The 24,341-nt window shown below is 43.0% G+C and overlaps 1 protein-coding gene across 1 annotated transcript; it reads right to left on the reverse strand.

The window, feature by feature from the left end:
• Positions 1–13,959: 13,959 nt before the first annotated feature.
• Positions 13,960–17,873, reverse strand: KCNA4 (potassium voltage-gated channel subfamily A member 4). The gene is made up of 2 exons (XM_035117773.2): positions 17,814–17,873; positions 13,960–16,736 (listed from the first exon to the last, which is right to left on the reverse strand). The coding sequence occupies exon 2, from the start codon at positions 15,946–15,948 to the stop codon at positions 13,960–13,962; it is 1,989 nt and encodes a 662-aa protein (XP_034973664.1). The 5' UTR covers positions 15,949–16,736; positions 17,814–17,873.
• Between the last annotated feature and the right edge of the window lie 6,468 nt (positions 17,874–24,341).

Consider the following 24,341-nt stretch of genomic DNA (forward strand, 5'->3'; position numbering starts at 1 on the left):
GGAAACCTTAAAGAGAAACCTTTGCTTGGAAATTAAACAAAGGGTCTGCTGGTTTCTCTTTAAGGTTTCCAGACTCAAAAGAGAGCAGGGCAATTAAAGGCACAGAAGTCCTGTCCTCTATTGAGTCTGGCAACCCTAAAAGTGACATTCAATAAACCTTTTGTTGGCTAGCCTTTGAATCCACAGCTGCATTTGATATTAGTTGCACCTACAAAATGCTATAGTGTTAGCAACACCACAGGAAGACCAACCAAGAGTCCTGTGGCATCTTAAAGGCCAATCATAGTTCTATTTGTGTCATAAGCTTTTGTGAAGCACTTTTTCAATGCATTCCCATAGGCATCTGGCTGGCCACTGTGAGAACAGGATGTTGGACTAGATGGGCCACAGGCCTGATCCAGCAGGCTCTTCTGATGCATTCTTGTGTTCTTAGGATGAAGATCAACATAAAATGCACACCTTCTGATGGATGGAATTATTTCACTTCCAATGTTCATTCATTCATTGGACCTGGCTTTCAATATTCATTCTACAATGCTCCTATGAATTTAAAACATTAAGAGTGGGATTCATCTATCTAAAGACTTCCATTTGTGCCAAAGGGCTTCCCCACCTCTCCCTCCACACACCCCAATGCACCCCCAAATTGCTCTGGGGTGTGTGGGTGAAACTCTGGAACAGCACACGGTAGGAAGAGAGGGGGAATCTGGCAACTTGGAAGGCTGGCACAGACAGAACATACATCACAGCGCAATGTTGAAATCCACCCTAAGGCTGCAAGCCAGAGTGCTGCGATTAGGAGAAATAAAAACTGATTCTGCCATTTCTGCTCACAGAAGCAGAACCCAAGAGCTATGTGCGCAATTGGCAGTGTTGTTTGCCTTCCATGTTTTGATTTTCTGCAGGGTGCTTGCATGGGGAAAATAGCTGTTCCACATACAGAAACTGTTTGTGCAGGCACAAGAGGAATGCCATGTCCCAGCCTTAAATCGTGAATGGACTCTATTTAGCTGCAAATTTTGTGGCTTTTATTCTTTAGTGGCCTCTGAGCCATATATCATAATAATGCCTAGAAACAGCTAATGGAAGTAAATGGATGCAGAATTAAATCTTAAATTGCTCCATAATACCTAAACCATACAACTTGAAATGAGACAGAAGGATTATTGCCATAATAATATTTGTCAGAAGCATCATATTTTCTTATTTGGGACATAATAAAATAGGGCACACACTCCTTAAATAGGCTATCGGCCATCTTTTTCTGCATCAATCCAGGTTAACCTGCACATTTTCTGACTACTGTATAGAGATGTGCAGTTCATATGTCATGAATGCAAAAAGAACAAATAGATTATACTTTTCAGCTCATTTCAACCCTTAGCTATAAAATATGCAAAATTCAGCCTTCTTATGCAGAACTGATACAGTAATCTCAGAGAAGGCTCAGATCTTCTGCTGCAAAATTCGTATAATCTTAAACTCCTTTGCTTTTCAGTATGAAGCAAAATGTTACAGCACCATTCAGGATTAATAATAATAATAATCATTTCTTATTTATACCCCGCCCATCTGGCTGGGTTTCCCCAGCCACTCTGGGCAGCTTCCAACAAAATATTAAAATACAATAGTCTGTTAAACATTAAAAAGCTTCCCTAAACAGGGCTGCCTTCAGATGTCTTCTAAAACCATAAAAAGCATAAAATGAAGCCCTGGTTCACTGAACTCACTAGAAACTAAGATCTCATTTCTAGAGTTTATTATTTAATCTGCAGCTACACATCTCTGAACCACGCTACCCTTCTGGAACCTTTCCTTCTGACAAGAATATCCTTTCTTTGACCAGCAAAAGCAAAAGTACCTTGGCTCAAATCACTTGTCCTTTAACGCATGCTTCTCTATATTGCTGGAGAACTGCCACTGGTTGACATTCTGATTTCACTAGAAGCTGTATTAATATGAAGAAAACAACAAATGGAGGGGATTAAACTTGGTGCGTGCTGGTCCTGCTATATCCCAAGGAAGAACCCTCCTGGCACCTATGGTAAATGCACACACAGCATCTTTCAAATGGGGTTCACAGCTGCCATTTGGATCATCAGAACATGCTACGCTGCTTTCACAGAGATGTCACAGTTTATTGGTTTTTTGCTTATCACAGCAGATAACTGCCTAACAATGGGAGGAACAACACAAAGTGATGCGCATCTCACTTTTGATCTTGGTGTACTGTAGCTCTATGAATGCACTTTCACTTTCACATGCTCGCTCCCATATAGCTTTAAATTAAAGTGACGTTTCAGAATAGTGGCGTTTTCAGAATCCTTACCAATATGAATCAAAATAAAACAGTTTCTTCCTCATATCCTGCAATGTGGAATCTCAGCCTCTTTGAAGCTAACAAGGAGCTTTGCAGTTCAATCCACTTTCTTCCTCTTGGATCCTGAGAAACTGTGGCCAAATAAAGGGCTACTTCTCATACTGGTTTTATCCAATGCAATTAATGCAAGGACTTTCGCCTGCATAGCGAGAATCCTTCTCCCGCTCCTCTCCCCGCATGATCCTACACCTTCCCAAAATCTGCTCTGGAGGGTAGGAGGGGAAATCCATTCATCTGGAGCTCCAGTTGGGGGTGGCATTTGCTGCACGGCACAGCTGGTCCTGGGAGGCCATCATCTTCCTATGTAGCTGGGGGAGAGGGGTGGCCACTTGTTGCCACCCACCTCTGGCCATACTGAACCATCCATTTAGGGCAGGTCACAAGGCCAATCAGGGACAAGTGCATGACCCTGCCCACCCAAATCTGCTCTGGCAGGGAGGAGGAAACTCAAAAGAGACTTAGGGCATGTGGGGAACATGGGAAGAAGAGAAGGAGAGAACGTACCACTGGACAGGCAGATGTCCTGGCACTAACAGGATGACTTCATTGAATAGAAACCATTATATTGAATAGAAACCATTATAAATTCAAGAGTTTTTTCCTAAGTAACCCACTGGTGTCTAAAATATAGTGAAGCTATAGGGCAGGTATCCCCAAACCCGGCCCTCCAGATGTTTTGGGACTACAATTCCCATCATCCCTGACCACTGGTTCTGTTTGCTAGGGATGATGGGAGTTGTAGTCCCAAAACATCTGCAGGGCCGAGTTTGGTGGTGTCTGCTATAGGGTAACACCCACTGCAGTTTCTCCATTAATAGTAAGCTCTTTGATCCAGTGGAGGAGGAAAAGGGCAATTTTTGCACATTCCCCATTTTTTCTGCAATGCCCCGCACATGACTTCTTTCCCAAACCCCTAGTAGAGTTGGGGGCACAAGTAGCTGCAGGGGTGTGTATGAGAAAAATCATTGATGAAAACCTCCACTGGATCAAAAAGGCTTCCATGAACGGAAGACCATCCCTGTATATAAAGCTTAGTAGCAAAACTATAGCACACCTTCCTTTAAAAATTCACGCACAACCTGAGAACACTCTTCTAGATTATTTTATCCTCCAAGTCAAACGAGTCCTCACAATTAATTTTAAACATGGAAGAAATTCCCAAGGCACCCACCTCATAAAGCTAAAAGAAAGCAAGTCATAGTTACAATATTTTCTCTATTTGTAATGCTACAGAATAGCTTGTTCTGCAAATAATGCATTCATAACAGTTGAAAATATTGCAGCCCTCTTACATCCGGTCATAGAATTATTCAGGTCTTCAAAAGATGTGCTGCTCTTCCATTGCTGCTGCTATGTCACCCTCATCACCCTCATCTCCTCTAGTCATCATTCACAACTTTCCAGCCATAACGCAATTGCATATTTCTTGCTGCAGAGAGCAAGTTGCTTGCTGGCTATTAGAGCACAATCTCCACTAAACATTACTATGAGCAATCTATTAGGCACTGGTATGTCATCATAATATAATGGCAACAAGCAGTTATGACTGCCACATGGCAATGTATTTATTGAAATTGTATCCCACCACTATGGGCAAACAGACACGCACCACAGTCACAGCAAAATAAAAACAAATAACAATCTAAACACTGTATATTTAAAAATCCAATTAAAAAGCAAACTAATTCTAATCAGTATAGAATAGCATCCATTTTAATAAGTCAAATGCCAGGATCCAAGTGCCAATAACAGCATGGTCAGGAAAATCAACGTGCACAGATTTATCTTCACCCCAAACCTCATTTTGCAACTTTAAATACAAAGTATTGTATAGATTCACTAAATGATGAAATATTAGCTATTGGACATGCTTTTTTAAAATCCAAAATGCTAAATGGAAGGCTTTTCCAGCTCCTTTCTCATTGTAACTTACAAATACAGGGCGTTTCCATTCACTTTAATAGGGCTGTTCTCCTTCCTTGTGATATAGATAAAAAGTCAGTAAAAGCAAATCCCATTCAACATTCAGCAACACCCTAATCTGCAATAAATTTGTACAAGATAAAATAACTAAACTGAAACATATGGGTGATCTCCACTGCTAGTCATACACTCAGGATATAGTGGCTATAACCCTATAGGAACTATCCTACTAAGTACAAACTATTTAACTTCCCATTCATTTCACTTGCAGCTCTTAACCCTAATGTACCTTTGCAACTTTCAAGCATAAGTACAGCGAAAAAGGGGGACAAAAGAAAAATCATACTTACCTACTTTTCTTCAACCAGAACGCTTTACCAGATTCTAAACAGAAACTCAACAGGTTTCTTTTCCAGTAAGTTTTATGTAGCAGTTTCTAGCCAAGAATCTGCAGATAAAGCCCCCAGGGTGTGTTCTAATTTTAGAAGAAAGGAATTACAAATAATAGTTAATGCAAGCATCAAAATAAACAGTGCTTTAATTACTTTTTTAAAAAAGCAACGAACCTCTGATCAGAAAGCACAGTAAACATAGCAAGGGAAATATAAGACTTTGTATTTGCTCCTGATACCACAAAGACCAAACTACAATCATTTTAATTACCGTTCCCTGTAATAATAATAATGTAGTATCATTATCAGCTGATTTGTGTACATGAAGAAGTATTCGTTTTAGGCATATAGTCACAAGTAACTGCTGCGCAAAAGTGGAAAGTATTAAAGCTGCTCTCTAATCCAATCATCCTTAGAAACAATATGTTTCTTGTGGTGGAGGACAAGGCTATCAATGGCCACTAACCATGATGGCTATTGCAGAGAAAGTAGGCCTCTGAATGCCAGTTGCTGGGAATTGCAGGTGAGAAGAGTGCTGTCAAGCTCTGGTCATGCTTGCAGGCTGCCCATAGGTTGGCCACAGTGAGAACACGATTCTGGACTTTGTTCTTACATTCCTAGAGTGCAGCATTAACGACCCGTTACTTCAATAGATCAAGAATAGCAAGAATGAGGTAAAAATGGTATGGCTGGCAGGTTTGCTGGCTAAAATGTCATAGGCATTCTTCTCCACAGGAGAAAATAGATTGGAGGCACCCCTTTTCCATTCATTCTTTCTTTAAAACTTCAAATAAAAGCAAAGCACAAGTAATGCTTTTCTGCAGCTAGTAGAGTAGGCTTTATGTGTTGAATCATTCAAAGGCAACGGATCTAAATGCAAGCTCTCACAAACACAACATTCATTTCAGTATAAAAATTGGGATGGGGGTGGGTTTTTGAGGGAAGGTATTTATTTCCATAAACCAACAGATGTTGAACTCCAGCATAATTGTTACAAAGAAAGGGGGGGGGGGACTTTCTCAATAAGGAACTGGAGAATCTGTCCTTTGAGCCCATTTGTAAAACACTGGTAACCAAACATACAGGAAACTATTGCCTTCCGAAGATACTGTTTACTGAATGCACTTCTGTTGAAATCAAAAGATTGGTGCTCAAATTATGTGGAGGCAGATGTGGGACATTCTGGTTGTACATTTTGTATGCCCCCCTTTGCTTTTGTGTGATAAGGCTACTGGCATGGGTGATTTAGTTAAGAGAATAGTGGGGAAATTGCTTGTGGGTTTCATTAAGGCTCCCTGTATCTTTCCCCCATAAATCGAGCCCTGGAGGACCAGGTGGCCAATATGGTGGGATATGTAATCTAACAATATCTGGAGGGCACCATGTTGGCTATCCTGGCTGTAGAACATAAGAGACAATCCAGTCAAAATTCAGCACTTTTCAACCCCTGTGATATCAGTGTCCAAGTTAAGCATGTGCTGAATTGTCCAGGAGGTCTTTAGGAAGTGCTTGACTTTGACTAGAATGTTAACAAAATAAATTTTCATTTTATATTGGCAGAGGATCATGCTTTTGTAGTGGAGCAACTCTCCGTTTACACCACCAGTTTATTAAACCATGACACTTTCTGTCCCCCATAGCAGGAATGCATGTCATCACCCGTGTTAAATAACATTGAGAAAGAATGTTTTAATAGCAGCATAACAGTTTTAATGAAGACGACCTAAATCGGTATTTCTGAACAGTTTGGGCCAAGTGAAGCAAGGGAGGCTTCATCCCCTGTTACCCTGACAACCAAAATAATTCCACATAAAGTCATTTATTTGTATGCAGGAAATAGTCATAGGAAAAACACCTTGCTACTCAGCAGCTAAATGTATGCGATTTTTGAGAGATAAAGAAAGCAATCTGGTGGTTGGCCAGATCATAGCCCCACCTGTTCTGGTTTTTGGTCACACATCATGAGTGAAGCATGTCATCATAGTTGTTGTACAGTCTTGGGCCATCTGAGCATCATCAGAACTCCTTCCCATACCAATGAGTGACTTTATACCAGGAGTGGTTTATACCAGGGATGGAGAACCTATGGGCCCCCGAATTTTTAGGTTCCAATTCCTATCAGCTTCATCCAGACAGTCAATGCTGAGGGCTGATGTGAACAGTAGCCCAACTACATCCCTGATTTGTATATCACTGAACAGCCCTTTTTGGACATTCAGACAGGACTCAGTGAATGTGGGTTTGAAGGAGTGGCATTAGAATAGCAGACTCTTCTCACTCTCTATGCATGTTCATTCTCATGTTTGCTGGGAGCAACTCACATTCAGCTGCATACTCAGCTGATTCCTACCCCCCCCCCCCCAGTGTTAACTGAGTCCTGATCAAACATCTAAAGGGGGGGGGCAATCCCTATCAAGGACAATACTTAAAAGGCAATCTCTTATAATAATGATGTTAAAACAGCTGAACACACCTATAATTAAAACAAAAAACCTTTTAGTAAAACTATATATAGGGGTCCAGTAATAAGATCATTAAAAAAGACTGGTGGAATAGAGGTGCTTATGGGTTTCTTAAAGGCCACAAGAGAGGGGCCCCAAGGAGAGTTTTCAGGAAATAGAATTCCACAGGTTTAGGGTCACCACTGAAAGGGCCCTGCCCTGTTACCTAGCAAATCGATCAGCCTAAGTAGTGGACCAAAGAACAGGGCCTCTGAGAACAATCTTAGGTCCCAAGCAGATTCATATGGGTTATTGCAACATTTGTCGCTTTGAAACAACTATCACAGATCAAACACTGTAGGCACAGCTTTCATATCACTTCACATCACCTCAAATCACAATACTTTTCAAAGAAAGCAACCCACACTTTCAGCTGCAAGTCAGTGAGAGCTGATGTACATAGTCAGAAACAGTCCTGCCATCCTTGGACGGTGCCTCTTCAGAATGCAGATAGAGCTCACATATTTGGTAAAGTTTACTTTATGTACCCATTCTCTGCACTCAGGGGATTTTTAACATAACTGAATATTCAAACACAAAGTCTCTGCCCTGTGTTCTGAAGTAGTGCTGTCCCAGGAGGGCTTTACCTGATTATTATTTTCCTGGATGTATAGCCAGCTCTCAGTTATAGTAAGTTAACTAGTGATGAACTATCAAGTGGTACCACATGCAGGCATGAATCAGCTCTTATGCTGTTTGCATCGGTGAGGGATGCTTAGTTCAGGAAACACATGTATGGTTCTTGATTCTTTGTCACACCAAAAGCATATTGTTTTGTTTTCCACTGAATTTTCAGTTACAACACGCCAATTGCAGGCTGTGTTTAGCTGAACTTGTCCTACAGGTGCATTGCACTTGCTCTCCTTATGCCCCATAATCCATTCACTTTTCTTTTTCAGGGAAGGGGTATGGATGAATAGTTAAGCTTCACATCCCTTCTAGCCACACAACAAGTTATATTAATCCAATCATCACACGTTCATGGTTGAGCCCAACTTTTTAAATAAGTTCTTAGTTGTCTGCTTCATTACCCTGAAAGGTTAACAGATTTCTGGCTGCAAGTTGTATCTCAATGTTACTCATACTCAAGAGCAGACCCACTGAAATTAATGGACATTGCTAACTCACCCCCTTTATCTTCAATAAGTCTATTCTATGTGGAATTTAATTGGCTGCAACTCTGTGTCCTTGGAGATTATGAAGGTTGTGGGGATTTTTGATGATTTCTTACTTTGGAGTTTTACATCCAAACTTTCACTTAAATCTCATACCCTACTTTTCACAATATAATTTATTTTGACATTTATTTTCCACCTTCTCTCTACATTCGACCTACGACGTCCACTGACTGCAGAGGCCAATAAACTCTCTCAATTTCCTGCAAATGCTAAATCTATCTTTACTAATCACTTCCCAGAGTGTCTCCCTGTGTATGTTATCTTCCATGTACCCAGCATGCACTACTTGTGCCCAGATTGACACTTCCTTGGTTGGTTGTTTCATGATTTAGCACTAAAACGTCAAGCAGGAGAAGCAATACCATTAAAAAAAAAGTTACAAGATTGTATAGAATATTCCACAACAATTCTGCAGCGGACTGTACTTCATTTGCACTACATCATCCATGACAGCCTTGCAAATCCTTCAGTTGGGCATTGTTGTCAGGAATCAGTAAACCCTGAAACCCAAGAAATTCTGCACATTAAAGAGCTATCATGCAGCATTTATCTTTAAAAGCAATATAAAACATGGCATGAGTAGTTTTGAAATTCTGTTTCCGAAAGCTACTAGAAAAATCAATCCATACACACCCTTTATCCGCCCTATCTATACAACAATGCTCAAAATTATGACTGCTGTTTTAGTGGAATAAATGTCTGATTCAGAACTAGGGTGATGAAACTGAATTGGGTATAAGACTTCAGCTAGAGAGTTGGATCCAGTCACCATCTCCCAGGCTAACCTGCCTCCAAGAGACTTTGTACAGATAAAATTAAATGCTACCATAAGTGCCTCACCAGAGGGGGGGGGCAGACACACACCACACTACCTTCTCAGCAGGTGGGTCACTGTCCCTTACTAGGAAGGAGAGGGAGGTGACAGGGAGGTCAGAGAGGTGCAAATGGGTCGGTAGGAGTGGCAAATTGGCTATGCCAGCGCATTTGCACTACGCTGACCTCCCTACTGCCTCATGCCTCCTTGACTCGGCAAGCCACGGCTAAATGTTATTATGTACACATCTCTGCATGATCTCTTTCGACGAAAGGTGGGTCAAAATAGTATAAGCAAATGAGCCATCAAAAAGAAGGGCAAACTTGTTTCCTGCTTGCTTTAAGACACAGATTAGATGTCATAAAATCAGGACCGCAAGGACTAAAGCAACTTCAAAAAGGAATCCCACCTGAGTCCCCAGGAAATGCTTGCTGCTCTTTCTAACACTTGATTCACATGGTGAAAACGTTGCATTGGGAGAAAGAGCTTAGCTTCACCAGCACACACACTGCAAAGCCAACCTACAGGTTATACCACTTGACTGAATGCTTGCGGAAGCAGTTTCTATTTCGTGATACAGGGACGATCTGTTGAGCAGCCTGCCGTGGAGATGCTTTGCATTGCAAAGGGAGTTTTCACCGTCCCCAATAGTTGCCAGTGACACAGAAATTCTCAACACAATGCAGAGGGCAGTATGAGGTGAACAAACATTCAGTTGGCAGCATGCAACACTCAGACGTTTCAGGCAGCATCCATGTGGCTGAAACAGGAAGGAGACCTATGGGTCGTAGCTAATGCTATCTTTCTGCTTAAGTGACAGATTTCTGCTTGCATCATGGAACTTACCCCTTACCCGCAGCCTGACTCCCACCCTAACGATCTCCTCCGAAGGGTTGTGGAACCCTGGAGCAGATTTTGCTGCGTGAGCAGAACTCTCATGCTTTAATTTTGGGAGCACTGGCCTTGCCACTTGCTCCCACAATTTCTCCTCAGAATTCTCCTTGGTGAATGTTGAGATAATGCATGTACAGTGCAATTCTAAGGTGGGGATGAAACAAATGGATATACCCTATAACCCCCCCCCCCAAAGCTGGAAGGTAAGAGGAATGCTATTCATTTCCTGCTTAATTTTTTATTTAGAATCATAGAATCGTAGAGTTGGAAGAGACCACAAGGGCCATCCAGTCCAACCCCCTGCCAAGCAGGAAACACCATCAAAGTATTCCTGACAAATGGCTATCAAGCCTTCGCTTAAAGACCTCCAAAGAAGGAGACTCCACCACACTCCTTGGCAGCAAATTCCACTGTAAATTCCAGCATCCATTTATTTTTTAACTTTCCCAGATTTTCCAAAGGGGAAAGGGAAGGAGAGATGCAGTCAAGCTCATAAGCATGTCTAGATTTCTTCCTTGTTTGGGGGCTTGTCAGGGGGCTGGGGTGGCTTTGGGTCCATTGGGCCCAATCTACTTCCTAATACTCCACTGCAGCCTTCGCCTTTCTGATCCTCTCAAAGTCAGAACTGCAAGATCAGCTGGACCAGAATGGCTGAGGAACTGATGGCAGCAAAAAGAAGGGGTGGTTTTTCCCCCCTGCAAACTTATGCAGACACATAATTTGGTTACCTATATTTGTTTTGAATGTTTAATATTTGTTTTTATTTATGATGGTTTTATGTATATATAGTGAATTTTATCTGCATTTGATTAACAATTTACCATAATTTGTACAGCAATTGGACAGCTCCTCTAAACAAATAAATAAGTTCCAATGTCAGGTCTCTGTCTCTGACATCAGAGGAATAGATCCAGTCTACCATCTCTGAAGGAATATAGGTTTGTACCCTACCTGGATATTATTTTAATATTTGCCAAACATTGATTATTTGATATCCATATTAAAACATCTACTGCTATTTGATCTCAGCATTTGATATCTGACCGTACTGAACAGTGGACATGCAATAGTTTGTATCTGGAAGAATTTGATAGCTGGCATATACATGGCATTTCATAGTTTGTAGTAAGTGATAGCTGACATGCAGTGGCATTTCGTATTTGACAGTATCTGTTAGATGACATAAAGTGGTGATTAGTATCAGATATGATTTGATAGGTAACATGCAATGATGTTTAGTAACTGATGAGTGGCAACTTATGGCATTCCACATTTGATATGGGCAAAAATATTCTTGGACCAGAGATGCTATATCTAGAGTACTCAAACTTTAAATTTTGCAGTAACATTTCATATTCAGAATATGAGTTCAAATTTTATGAATATTTATTTCAGTTCTTCATGCCACCATGTCTTAGCATCAGACACAATGCACTAGTACTAAAAATTGTTCCAGATTTGCATAATGCAGAATGGGATATGGGGAAATGTAGCAAATCTTTATTTCAGTTCTTTTTAGGATTAAAGAACAAATCTGCAAAGATTCAAAGCAGAGGATCTGTCCCAAGCTGAATGAAATTCATTATCATTATCATCATCATCATCTTGAATAAACCTTCCTTGATTAACGGCAGAGTTTTAAATGATTGCTTATAACTTACATATAACTAAAACAACGGTTCCACGGAGAGGAGCATTTGCTTTTAGACCATGACATTAGGCACCATCTTAAAAGATGTAATTCGCTCCTATATGAGAAAAAAACACAAATAATTTCACTTCTAAGGTGGCACCTGTACCCATGGTAAATGCTTGAATTAAAAAAAAATTAATTAACTAACTAACTAATTACAGGTTGAACCTCAATTATAGGAAAAAAATCAGCCAGGACTAGAAACTTCAGTCACTATGACAAAGTGTGGCTGAGAATGTACAGTACCCGTTTGGTCAATCTATATTTTTTCTCGATCCCAATTAAATATCTTCTTTCAGTACTAGTATTTCCAAGCATTTCTTCTGTCTAAAGCACACATTTATTTTCTGTCCCACAATTACATTCTTTTTAGAAATAGCATGAAGTCAACTGTGTTAACTGTGGAAATGCCACAAGGCTTCTCCCAACTCGTATAGTCCCTCATCAGTAGCTCTGGATTCATCAACCCTCCTGTTCTTTGCCTCTGCAAGTATGTGTTAGCTTTGTGAAGACCTTCTCAGCTCCTGAATGCAAAGTGTGTCTCATGGTGGAACCACTGCAACACCACAGCTCCCACTGTCTATATGAGGCATTTGGGTATGAAAAGGTTGTTGCATTGGCCCAAACAGGAACCAGATGGGGTGAATACATACTTAGCTGTTTTAATGCCTAGGCTTAACCATGTTTATTACAAATCTCACACTTTCTTTATCTTTAAAGCTGTTTCAAAACACACAGAGAAGGGTGCACGCTGCATGTAAAGGTGGGTGGGAGGAGAAATTCTGACCCACTAATAGCACATTTGCAAGTTAAAGATTGCTAATCCCAATTTGCCAGTTCAACGGTGTATCACTATGTCAGTCACTTTCTGGTCCACAGAAATATTTAACCAATATCAAAGTGCATTCTGTTACTCATAGACTTTGATTGCGAAATTACGTAGTAAAAAAACAAAAACAAACATACAACACATTGCAACCTCATTTACCTGATCCTGTGAATTCTTTTCTACCCTGGATTTGCTTATCTATGGCTATTGCTATATTTGCTTCCCATTCCCTGCTTCTCCAGTTCAAACACATGCACACGCACACACACACATTCTCACATACACACACAACCCCTATTCAGAATACATCTTCTATCCTTTAAGCAACTTTTATGAGTGAGTTTGTATATTATTACTTGGTATGATGGTTTGAAGAAGATTGATTTAGGGGGGGAAATGATTATAAAATTTTACTTCACAATCCTTTTTTGTTCAGAAAACAGATATTCATAATTAAAAGACTATGGAATTCGTGTAAAGTCAGCTGCTTAGCCAATCAGCATCGCGCAAAGAATAATACAAGAAAATAAAGATGCAGGATTCAACCTTCCAATGATTGTCATTGAACATTAGTAAACATTCACAGTATGAAGTCTCTGTCAGAATATCTCCAGCATATAAAGTAGTGCAAAAAAAGCAATCCAGTCACTTTTCCACTGCATCCAGACCACGTTAAATCATTTTCTAACTTCAATTCTTCCATGTATTACTCAATAAATGCCACAAGGTCTCCAAAAAAGCATTATAAAAATAAACATTTTCTGGGGGTTTGGTAGTATCTTCAACAATTACATATCCAGGTTGGTTGGTTGTTTTTTAAAAAAACAAAAACAAAAAAATAACCCAACAATGATTCTTTAAATATTTTAAGATCAAATTTGAAGTTCCCATAGAATAATTTTTTTCCCACAACCATATTTAGCATTTTAAAATCAAAGATTATGGAATCCACTGAATCATGGTAGCTGTTCTTAAAGCGTTAACAAATGAATGCATGGCTACTGAGCTTCATTGTTTCTTACATAGTAAATACCTTGAAATGCTAACTTTTACCACTGGGCAGTGAGTGAGGTGGATAAACATATCCTCCTGAAAAGTAAAATTGTTTCCCTCATGTGCAAAACACCTGCATTCTAGTAAAAATATAAACTTTGAAACTATTTCAGGTAAAACCCCCTCCACAAGGTATACCATTGACTTGATATGCAATACAAGTTTACTAATGCTTTGTAATTCATGTTTAACAAGTAAATGGCATATTTCTATATGCTTGTTTAAACTCCTGTTTGCATATTTCGTTTTTTTAAAAACCAATGTGCACTTTAATGCATAAATAGGTTTGGAAACAGTCAAAGTTAAACATCCGTTTCCACAGATTTTGCATTAACACAGTTCTGTTTTGCTGTCTCACTGCCGTTTCCTGTGACCTGACACTTTTTCTCCTTCACACAAAGAGACTCTTTAACCCCTTCCTCCATCTCCAAATACTCTGATTTCTCCTCCATGGACGAAGATGACGAACTTCGGATTTTCTTGAGTATCGTCGGAAGGTACGGACAGCTGACTGCGTTTTGTGTCAGCTGGGTATTTTCCTCATTTTCGGTCTCTCTGTGATAAAAATAGTTAAAGTTGGAGACAATCACTGGCACTGGTAAAGCAATGGTTAACACACCTGCAATGGCACATAGGGACCCGACTATTTTCCCACCAACAGTGATGGGCTTCATGTCCCCATAACCAACTGTAGTCATGGTCACAACAGCCCACCAAAAGGCATCTGGGATGCTGTGAAAATGAGTGAGAGATTCATCAGCTTCTGCAAAATAAACAGCACTGGAAAACAAAATGACGCCAATAAAAAGGAAGAAGATCAGGAGGCCCAGTTCCCTCATGCTGGCCCTGAGAGTGTGGCCCAGGATCTGCAAACCCTTGGAGTGTCTGGAGAGCTTGAAGATGCGAAACACTCGGACGAGACGGATGATCCTCAGGATGGCGAAAGACATGGCCTGCTGGCCGTTGCTGCCCTGCTGCTGGGCCAAGTCTGTACCCAGGGTGATGAAGTAAGGCAAAATGGAAACAATGTCTATGATGTTCATGATGTTCTTGAAGAAGACTGCTTTGCTGGGGCAAGCAAAGAAGCGCACTGTAAACTCAAACGAGAACCAAATGATGCAAACGGTCTCAATAATGAAGAAGGGGTCGTTGAAAATCGTATGTCCCCCACCCAGCATCTGCAGCGTCTCATTCACATTCTCCACATTGTAGGTCAAGATCAGCTCCTTCTCATCTCTGAACTCCGGCAGCGTCTCCAGGCAGAAAATGACGATGGAGATCAAAATGACCAAAACCGAGACGATGGCAATAATTCGGGCAGGGCTGGAGCTTTCAGGGTACTCGAAGAGCAGCCACACCTGCTTCTTGAATTCGTTTTCAGGCAGTACCTTGTCATCTTCTTCCTTGACGAAGCCTTCATCCTCTCTGAACTTCAGCATGGCCTCCTCCCCGAGTTCGTAGAATTTCACCTCCTCGCTGAAAATGTCAAAGGGGACATTGACAGGCCTTTTCAGACGTCCTCCGGACTGATAGTAATATAAAATTGCATCAAAGCTGGGGCGGTTCCTGTCAAAGAAATACTCATTCCGGAGAGGGTCAAAGTACCTGCCCCGCTTTGCCGGGTCACCCAGCAGTGTTTCGGGGAACTGAGCCAAGGTCTTCAGTTGAGTCTCAAACCGCAGGCCAGAAACATTGATGACAACTCGTTCGCAGCATTCATATTCGCTGTAGCGGACAGAAGTGTAGCCGCCAGGCCCAGCACCGTCATCAGGAAGCTGATCGGAAAACGAATACTCATCTTCACCTCCTTCATCAGTGCAGTAGAACTTCCTTTCCTCGTCTTCTTCATCCTCCCCATCATCATCTTCCTCCTCTTCTTCCTCTTCGTCCTCCTCACTCAGGTCCTTCAGGATCTTCTCCTCTGAGCCACTCAGGGGCAGCAACTCAGAGCAAGGGAAAGAGGCACCAAACTCCCTGCTGCCAAGGCAGTAGGCTTTTTTCCTCCTTTGCTTTTTCCTCCTGCTCTGATGATAACTGCTCCGTGATGTGTTCCCGCCACAGGAGGAAGAGGAGGCCCCACGACTCTGTTCCTGGTGATAGTGGTGCTGAGGTCCTCCTCCTCCAGAGACCCCCGTTTCTACGGCAGCCGTTGCAGCCGCTACAGCTGCCGCCGCCGCCGCCCTGGACTGTGCCAGCCGCTCTCTTTCCCTGGCTCTTGCTTGGGCGGCATATCCATAGGGCATGTGGCTGTTGCACCCAGAGCTGTCTGCACTTACCATTGCAACCTCCATGTTGGATTTCTTTGTTTAGAACACTCAAGAGGGGAAGAAAATGTCCCGTTTCTCAACAGTCATCACTGGGTGTTTTGCGTGAGAAGAGCATGACCACCGAGGTTTGGAAAACAGTATCTCGGAAGCATCGTCCCTCCTTTTCAGCATAACCTGGGTTTTCACTTTGCATTACTTCTCAAAGAGAAGTGTTCCACATCTTACTGCCCAGAAGGTATGATACAAATTATGGAGGTGTGTTTGTAAAAGTCCTCTGGTGTCGTCAAGAGATAATCCTGGACCATGTCCTTTTACACTTGAGATCCCACTGCTTATGGTATTCTTCAGTGGTTCACACAAAATCCACAGGTCCGAGTTCATGATTTTCTGTGGACACTTTCAATCAAGAGAAGAGTGCACCTAAGCAAAGTAAGAACTCTTCAAAAACAAACACTGGTCTTGAGTTCCTCGGGAAAATCAAGTGCAAAATAGCCAACATCCCCAGAATTGCCTCCTCATGATGCTTTGGCCTAGCAATGAAATTGCTGGTGAACACAGCTGTTTAGAAAGTTGAAGGAACTTCCAGTCTTCACTTTGCTTACACAGTGCGGAGGTCTGAACACACTCTTGCTTTTGCCAATCTGTCAGCAACGTCTTAAGCTTGAGAAAGCATCGCCCAAGTCAGCAGCAGGAGGGACTGCGGCCAGAGAAGGACAACAACGAGAAGGCTGGAAAGCTGGCTCTGAGTTCCCCATCGGAGAGGAAGGAGTGGATCACCCTTTGGTTACTCTCATGCAGTAGAAATGTTTATCCTGAAACACATACATGCACACGGACCAAAAAAAAAAAAGGTGGGGGGACAAAAGAAAAGGATGGGTCATATTCTATAGATGCAAGTGATGGTATTGCATATTAAATGGTTCAGATTTGCCTACTTTCGCTACTCATCGTTCTCTACCATTGTACACCCACCCACACTGCATGCACAGTTTTTCTGTGTCTGTGTGCATCTGTCTATATATAGATATGGTTGAGGAATATGAAGGCATATACACACCCACATCTCACACAGTGTTCTTTTATCTCCAGGGAGAGGATTTCAAATGCAAATCTCTATTGCAACAGAGACGTATCTCTGCATTGCAAAAATATGTAGAAATGTACCTGTGCATAGCATAGGTATGAATGCAGACTAGGTGTTCCTGCACACAACGCACCAAGGTGCATAGCTATGTATGGTTTGTGTCTCCATATACTATTTCACACAGAGCATTTGACTGCAAATCTATATTGCAATGTGCATTTAGACCGACATTATTTATCTCTGAATAACAAAGGTATTCACACTCATACGCACACATCTATTGTCCTTGCAATAGAGAAATCATGGGTTGCATAAATCTAGGTAGGAAATATTTCCAGGTACCCACCATGGCTACAAATGCATGGATGCAATATGGATAATTGGATCATGAGAGCACCACACATAAATTCCACCCAGCCTCTGTAACAATACCTATATAGCAGAATACATAATTAATCCAAGTCCGCCAGCTTGCATGCTACATCTTTGGAACTCATTAGGTATAAAGAGCATCCCAGCTCTCGCTAAAAAACAAATTTCGTTCTTGGAAGTTGATGCTGGCAATTTTCACCCAAAAGGCGAGCGTAGGGAAATATTATAAGAGGGTGGCTGTGTTGCATGAGGAATAGTCAAACAGCAGGGGCAATGAAGCTCTAACATGCGTACGCACGCGCGCACACACGCGCACTCACTTAGCATTTAAAAACATGCTCCCGAGACAATCTTCTTAAAGACAGCCTAGCGCATATAACCCCTAAGCATTATGCAGGGAGGGGGCCGTGGGGAGACATTGCTGTCTACTTACCGCGATGGACTGAGAAAAGGCAGCACCTAGGATCTGCAAAACGAGAAAGAGAGAGCGAGAGATCTTGGTCGGCGGGGGCGGGGAGGCTTTTCTGGGCAACCTGTTTTCGCAGGTGCCGCGCTCCGAAGGAAGAAGGTGCGCGGGGCGGGAGGGGTGGGGGGCGCATAAAGCGGAGGGGCGATGACGAATCGCCTTCTCCTGTCTTCTGGGCGAGCCGAGGCAACAACAACAACAAAAAGACTCCTGGAGGCTTTGGGCAATGCAAAATTCCGGGCGCAAAAAAACCCGGCTGCCACTCCTTTCAGCTTTGATCTTGACCAAATCGAGGAGGATGTGCAGAAACCCCAGAAGTTGACAAAAAGGAGGGGGGCGCTTTGGGGACGAAGAGTGGGGCGGGGGGGGGTGAGCGCCGGGGCTTGTCTGCAATGGTCTCGGATTATGGATGTTGCGCGTGCAGCTCGCTGTTCTTTTCCAAGCGCAGCCTTCCCCTCCACCTCCCCGCTTTTCTCTTTTTTGGAGCTGAGCAATTGTTGTAAATCACCCGTTCCCAACAATCCCTCCTCGCGCCCAGACAGGCTGTTGCTCTCGCAAGGATTGACAAAGAAGATGCGCTGCTGCTGCTGCTGCTGCTGCTGCTGCTGCTGCTACTGCTACTGCTACTGCTACTGCTACTGCTACTGCTGCTGCTGCCTGGGGGCGCTTCCCCACCCTCCTCCCGGCTTGCGCGCTCCAAGCTGCAGCCCCTTTGCCTTTCCCCACCACCACCTCCCAATTTCGGTGAGCAAAGTCATTCGCTCGGCTGGCGGCGTCCACTTGTTGTTGTTGTTGTTCCTGTGCACCGTTTCCTCCCCTCTCCCTAACCCCGACAGAAAACGATCTATACGCTAATCGATAGAGGGTGGTGTTTTTTATCCCCTCCCGGAATTCTCCGACCACATCCAAGCGCCCGCTGCGCATCAGTTAGTTCAACATTCTTCTGGGAACAAGTCTGCTGCGGCGCGCGCGCTGCGCTCTCTTGCCCGGTCCCCCGTTGCAGAAGTCGCCTGCCCAATTCTCAATTGTGTTTACGTATCCACTGACGGACAAACGGCGGGGCTAGGTCTGATTTGTTCCCCAGGTTTTCCAGCTCGCGATCGGCCCCTAGCGGTCGATACTCCCATTAACACCTTCTCCCCCACTTGTTTCCTTCTCCTCCCCCCACTCCCCCCCACACCCACCTCTCATTTCTTTTTCGCGTCCCCTTTTCTGTGTTAAATCTATGGAAAGAAATATCCCCAAATTCAGTGATCTTAACTAATAGGCAAACTTTCCACTCAAGAAAGGAACCCAAGGGGGTCAGGTTTTCTTTAAAGTGATGGTGATGATAACCTCTGCGCCGCTGATGTGGCTGCAGTATCCGGGTTTCAGGAAAAGGCAATGGAACTAACAAACAAAAAGTTTCAAAGGGGAAAAGGTCGAAGTGAAACTGGATTAGTGGGTGAGTGAGACCACATTGCGTGGGTGGACGCAAAGGGAGTTCTCCAGATCTGGGGGCAGGAGGAAGGCAGGAAAGAGGAGGAGAGAAAAGGGAAGTTCTGTTATGCAAAGAGAAGGCTGTGCCTGTTGTGGTTGGGTCTGGGCACAATTGGATGTCACCCACTGTGCATTGTTGGACAAAGAAAAGTCACTGGACTTTAGGGCATGGCCCCATTCAGCAGAATGAGCAGGATGCCCCATCCCTACCCCAAGCAGTAGAGTTGGCTATTGTCTTACTACATTTGGACATAAGTGAAGGAACAGCACAATATAAGAGAGTGGCCTCACCATCATCCAGGCAGGCTGATGTGCGGTGCAGGGATTCCTTAAGCCATGCAGGACTTGAAAAGTCAGAATAAGCAGCTTGAACCAGCCTCAGAGATGAACCAGTGAAGCGTTTGTTCCAAGTCCTGATCCTTAAGTCGGAGGAGCAGAATGACTGCCACTCCCCCATGGGTACACCCCACAATGCTCCTGGGAACATAAGTGAATAGAGACCATGCAGGAGGGACAAGATCACTTGGGGAGAAGCATCTAATACCACTGCCCCTTCAGCCACCTAGAGGCTGGTGCTGGGATAGTTCTTCCCTTCTGATCCTTCCCCTCCCATATGACCTCTATCTTCTTGCTTTACTGGGAGCAGGAATAATATTCTACGGCCAGAATACAAAGCTATGCACATGGACGCCCCATTAAAATCAATGGGAATCATGAAAGATATAGAGCAATTTGAATGCTTTATATTACTATGGATATGTGTGTGTGTACGTACACCATTGGCTATATGTTGGGTATACTGCATACTGCACAAAGGAGTGTGTATACTCAGTCGCTCTAGGTGCTGTACAAAAGCCCCCTCTGGCCCATCTATCAGCATCATCCTTTCCTTGATGCTTCCCAGGAAACAGGTGTTGGAGATGAATTTCTATAAGCAGGTCCATAATTAGAAAGTCATTCCATTAAATCTTGGCCTCCCACCAACAAGGTCTAATGCCAAAAGACAGAATACCTGACCATGCCTAATGTGCCTTAAAAATAATCGAGATTGTGACAAGTCCTGACTGATGGCAGCTGTAAAAACCAAGAATGGCATACAAATATTGCCGGGTCTCTCCATTTTTGGCTTTTGCTATCCACAAATTACATTACAAATAGCAGGGGAGAAACAGCGGTTTTTACTTCTCGGAAAGCCTCGTGCTCCTGATGCATCCAAGTGGATGAGTGCCGAAATATCCCAGACAGGGTTAGTCATGCTGGGCCTGATCCAGCCATACTTCACTTTTAACTCCCATCGATTTCAGTAGAAGAGGGCATTTGATTGAAAGCGCTTAAGCCTGGGCTTGAAATGTCTGCAGTGAAACTCAGCCGCACTTTAACGTACTTTAATTTGGCTTTGAGTGTGCCCTAAATTTGTCACCATCATCTGCCTTATTAGCCATTCTTGTTGAAGATGACAGTGGCTTCACGTAGCAGGAAAGCATCCGAAGCAGTAGCCTCCAAGCCAACTGCTATATTTTCATGTGAAGAAAAGACTGTGTCCCTTGCCAGTACTTGCTCCTCCAGAGATTCTGTGACTGACTGCAAGGCATCAGTGGAGAACTGGATCTGAGCTGCAGACTGGATCCAAAACTCTCCTGCCTTTGGCAGCTTGGTTGGTACCGCTCACCTGTCATTTACCGGGCACCATATAATAACAGGTGATTCCACTTCAGAGGAAGAATCAGGCATGTACCCTAGTTCTGATTTCTTGCTTTGCCACTCGAACCCAGAAAAGTCTTTTACCATTCTTTGACTATTCATGGTTTTGTGAAGAATAGGGTAATTCCATGGGCCTCGAATGGAGTGGCAGATCCTCCACCCTATTTTATTGATTTGTTTTTATTTACCAACATTTATATACCACTCAGCTGTAATAAAGCCTCTAAGCATTGCACATGCTAGCTCCTAGGGAACAGGGAAAGACTGTAACTCGATGTGAGATGATGATGATGATGATGATGATGATGATGATGATGATAATTTATTATTTATACCCCGCCCATCTGGCGGGCTGGGTTTCCCCAGCCACTCTGGGCAGCTTCCAACAGAACATTAAAATACAATAATCTATTAAACATTAAAAGCTTCCCTAAACAGGGCTGCCTTCAGATGTCTTCTAAAAGTGTGGTAGTTGTTTTTCTATTTGACATCTGGTGAGAGGGCGTTCCACAGGTGGGTGCCGCTACCGAGAAGGCCCTCTGCCTGGTTTCCTGTAACTTGGCTTCTCACAGTGAGGGAACCTCCAGAAGGCCCTTTGCGCTGGACCTCAGTGTCCGGGCAGAATGATGGGGGTGGAGATGCTCATTCAGGTATACTGGACCGAGGCTGTTTAGGGTTTTAAAGGTCAGCACCAACACTTTGAATTGTGCTTGGAAACGTACTGGGAGCCAATGTAGATCTTTCAAGACCGGTGTTATGTGGTCTCGGTGGCTGCTCCCAGTCACCAGTCTAGCTGCTGCATTCTGGATTAGTTGTAGTTTCCGGGTCACCTTCAAAGGTAGCCCCACATAAAGTGCATTGCAGTAATCCAAGCGAGAGATAACTAGAGCATGCACCACTCTGGCTAGGCAGTCTGCAGGCAGGTAGGGTCTCAGCCTGTGTACCAGATGGAGCTGATAGACAGCTGCCCTGGACACAGAAGGTCTCGGGTTCAATCCCAGGCTAAGAAATACTTCTGCATGAAACCCTGGAGAACTGCTGCTAGCCACTGCAGACAATACTGGGCTAAAGGGACCAATGATCTGACTGAGCATAAAGCAGTTTCAACTCAGTGTACGGCAGACTCCTATGTTCCTCTCATTGATCTTTTGCATATAGCCAGTTTGTACCATGGATATGTTTATTCATTTATTTATAATAACATTTATAAACCACCAACTGAGACATAGACATAGATGATATAGAAATAGATATGGATATAGATAACACAAGGCCATGTACAGTAGCAACTATTTATTTACTTATCTATTTATTTAAATCATTTGTATGTTGTTTTATAATTTTTAAATTTAAACTCAAAGCAGTTTGCAACTCAAAGCATCAAATAGAGCACTGGAAGATATCGAAACAAAACATTACAGATTAAGTTCAAATTTAAAACACACATTTAAATTCTTGATACTTTGGAATCTGTGTTTTCAGTTGGGAGTTCATCATGTGTGCCAACAGTATTGTAAAGCATGGCGATACGGCATCAGGGTTGGCTTCAAATTGAGAGCAGAGTCTGGTGGGGGCTCCTGACATCATTGCCCCGCCCCCCCCCCCCCGCCCCAGGGAGTGACAGGCAGCTGTGTTATGACCTGCGTTGGGCAGATTCAAACCACCCACTGTTTTAATTATGCACCACGTCCCAAAGTAGCATCACTCTAGGGCATCGTGCAAAAAATCTAAAACATTGGGCATTTTATTTTTGGACAGTGAACTATGTTGCTAAAACTGATTCTAAAGTTTTGCGCGGTTCCAGCCGGACAGAAAAATCAGCACAGGCTGTCTCCATTCGGTTATGTGTTCATAAAAGTCTTTTAAACCCCTTTTATGTCAAAGAGATTGCCATGCAGCCTTGTAGGTGTACAAATGCCAAGCCTAATAGCAAAAATGTCCCCGACTTCAACAGAACAGCAAAATTAGCCATCCTCAGCCATGGCACAACAAATGGTTCTTGCCACAGGAGGATGTGGAAAATAAAACACCAAGGCCAGCTAGCATGAATTACCTGTAAGGTGATAATTTTCTGCTTCTTGCCACGTGTCTGTTTACATTCCAGCACAGATTGCTGGCATGAGCTCTGTATTGCTTTTGTTTTTAGTCTCTCTCCAAGAAGACGGCAAGGAGAGATGCCATGTTTTCTTTGTCCTAATTTATGTATAATAAATGCATAGTTTATTATGTGTCTACAGCCTCAAGCCTCTTCTGTTCCACAGTTTGCACTGCTGAGGAAACAAAATTAAAAAAAATCCTTCCTGTAGCACCTTAGAGACCAACTAAGTTTGTCATTGGTATGAACTTTCGTGTGCATGCACACTTCTTCAGATACCTGAGGAAAGTGTGCTCAAGCCTGCAAGATTGAGTCACTGATGCACGTCGGAGCAGAGGTTGATGGATCTCCAAAGCGGCAAGGCTGAGGGGAGACGCTCCAGGTGGGGCTGAGCCAGCTGGCCTTTTGACCCCCCCGATTCCGGCATTTTCTAGGCTGCAAGAGTTTGGGCGTTATGTGTGTCTCATGTTAAGGTGATTACAGAATATGGTATATTAGTATTGTGATAATCAGCTGGTTACGTTTAGTGTGGTGTGTAAATATTGTGTATGTAGCCCAGGTTCATTGTTGTGCAAGAGTTTAACTGCAGGGACAAGTTTGTGTTCACTCAGAAGTAAATCCTGTTGAATTGATGGGGTTTACTCCCAGAGAAGTGTGGTTAGGATTACATCCTCAATGGGATTTCACTTTTCTATGCAGGTCTATGTCAAGGACTTTGACTGCATTCACACAGCAGTTTATTCCATTTTCATGACTTCTCTAGAACGGCTACGTTCGGCTTTATATCTGACCTTTCATACGATGTAAAAACCACTTCTGAAACAACAGTGGAATTTAGTGCAGGTTTCGTGCTCATTTCTGTGATTTTTGTTTCCAGGAAAAAAATCTGTTTGCAAAGAATGTGGAAATGAGGGCTAAACTTGTGCTATAGTCCAGAATAGTTCTGCTATACTCTACTATATCTCTGGAAGTGACTTTTACATCATGTGAAAGCTCAAATGTAATGTGGGCAATATCTGAAAGACCACCTCCTTTCCTATTGACCAACTTGGGTGTTAAGAGCAGCAGAGAGAGACCACATGATCCTTTTGCTTCCCTCAGAAGTCTGCCTGGTGGTGACCAGGCAAAGGAAGCCCCTAAGCTGGTACCTTAGTTATGTAGCTTTCATCGCATGCTGAAGCTGCACCAATTTACCCAAGATACATATTTCTGGACCCATT

Source organism: Zootoca vivipara, chromosome 1 (assembly GCF_963506605.1).
Source record: "Zootoca vivipara chromosome 1, rZooViv1.1, whole genome shotgun sequence".
In the NCBI taxonomy this organism is placed as follows: domain Eukaryota; kingdom Metazoa; phylum Chordata; class Lepidosauria; order Squamata; family Lacertidae; genus Zootoca; species Zootoca vivipara.

What these genes read in the sequence shown, in the direction of transcription:
- KCNA4 (XM_035117773.2), bottom strand. Translation starts at nt 15,948, where the DNA reads ATGGAGGTTGCAATGGTAAGTGCAGACAGCTCTGGGTGCAACAGCCAC.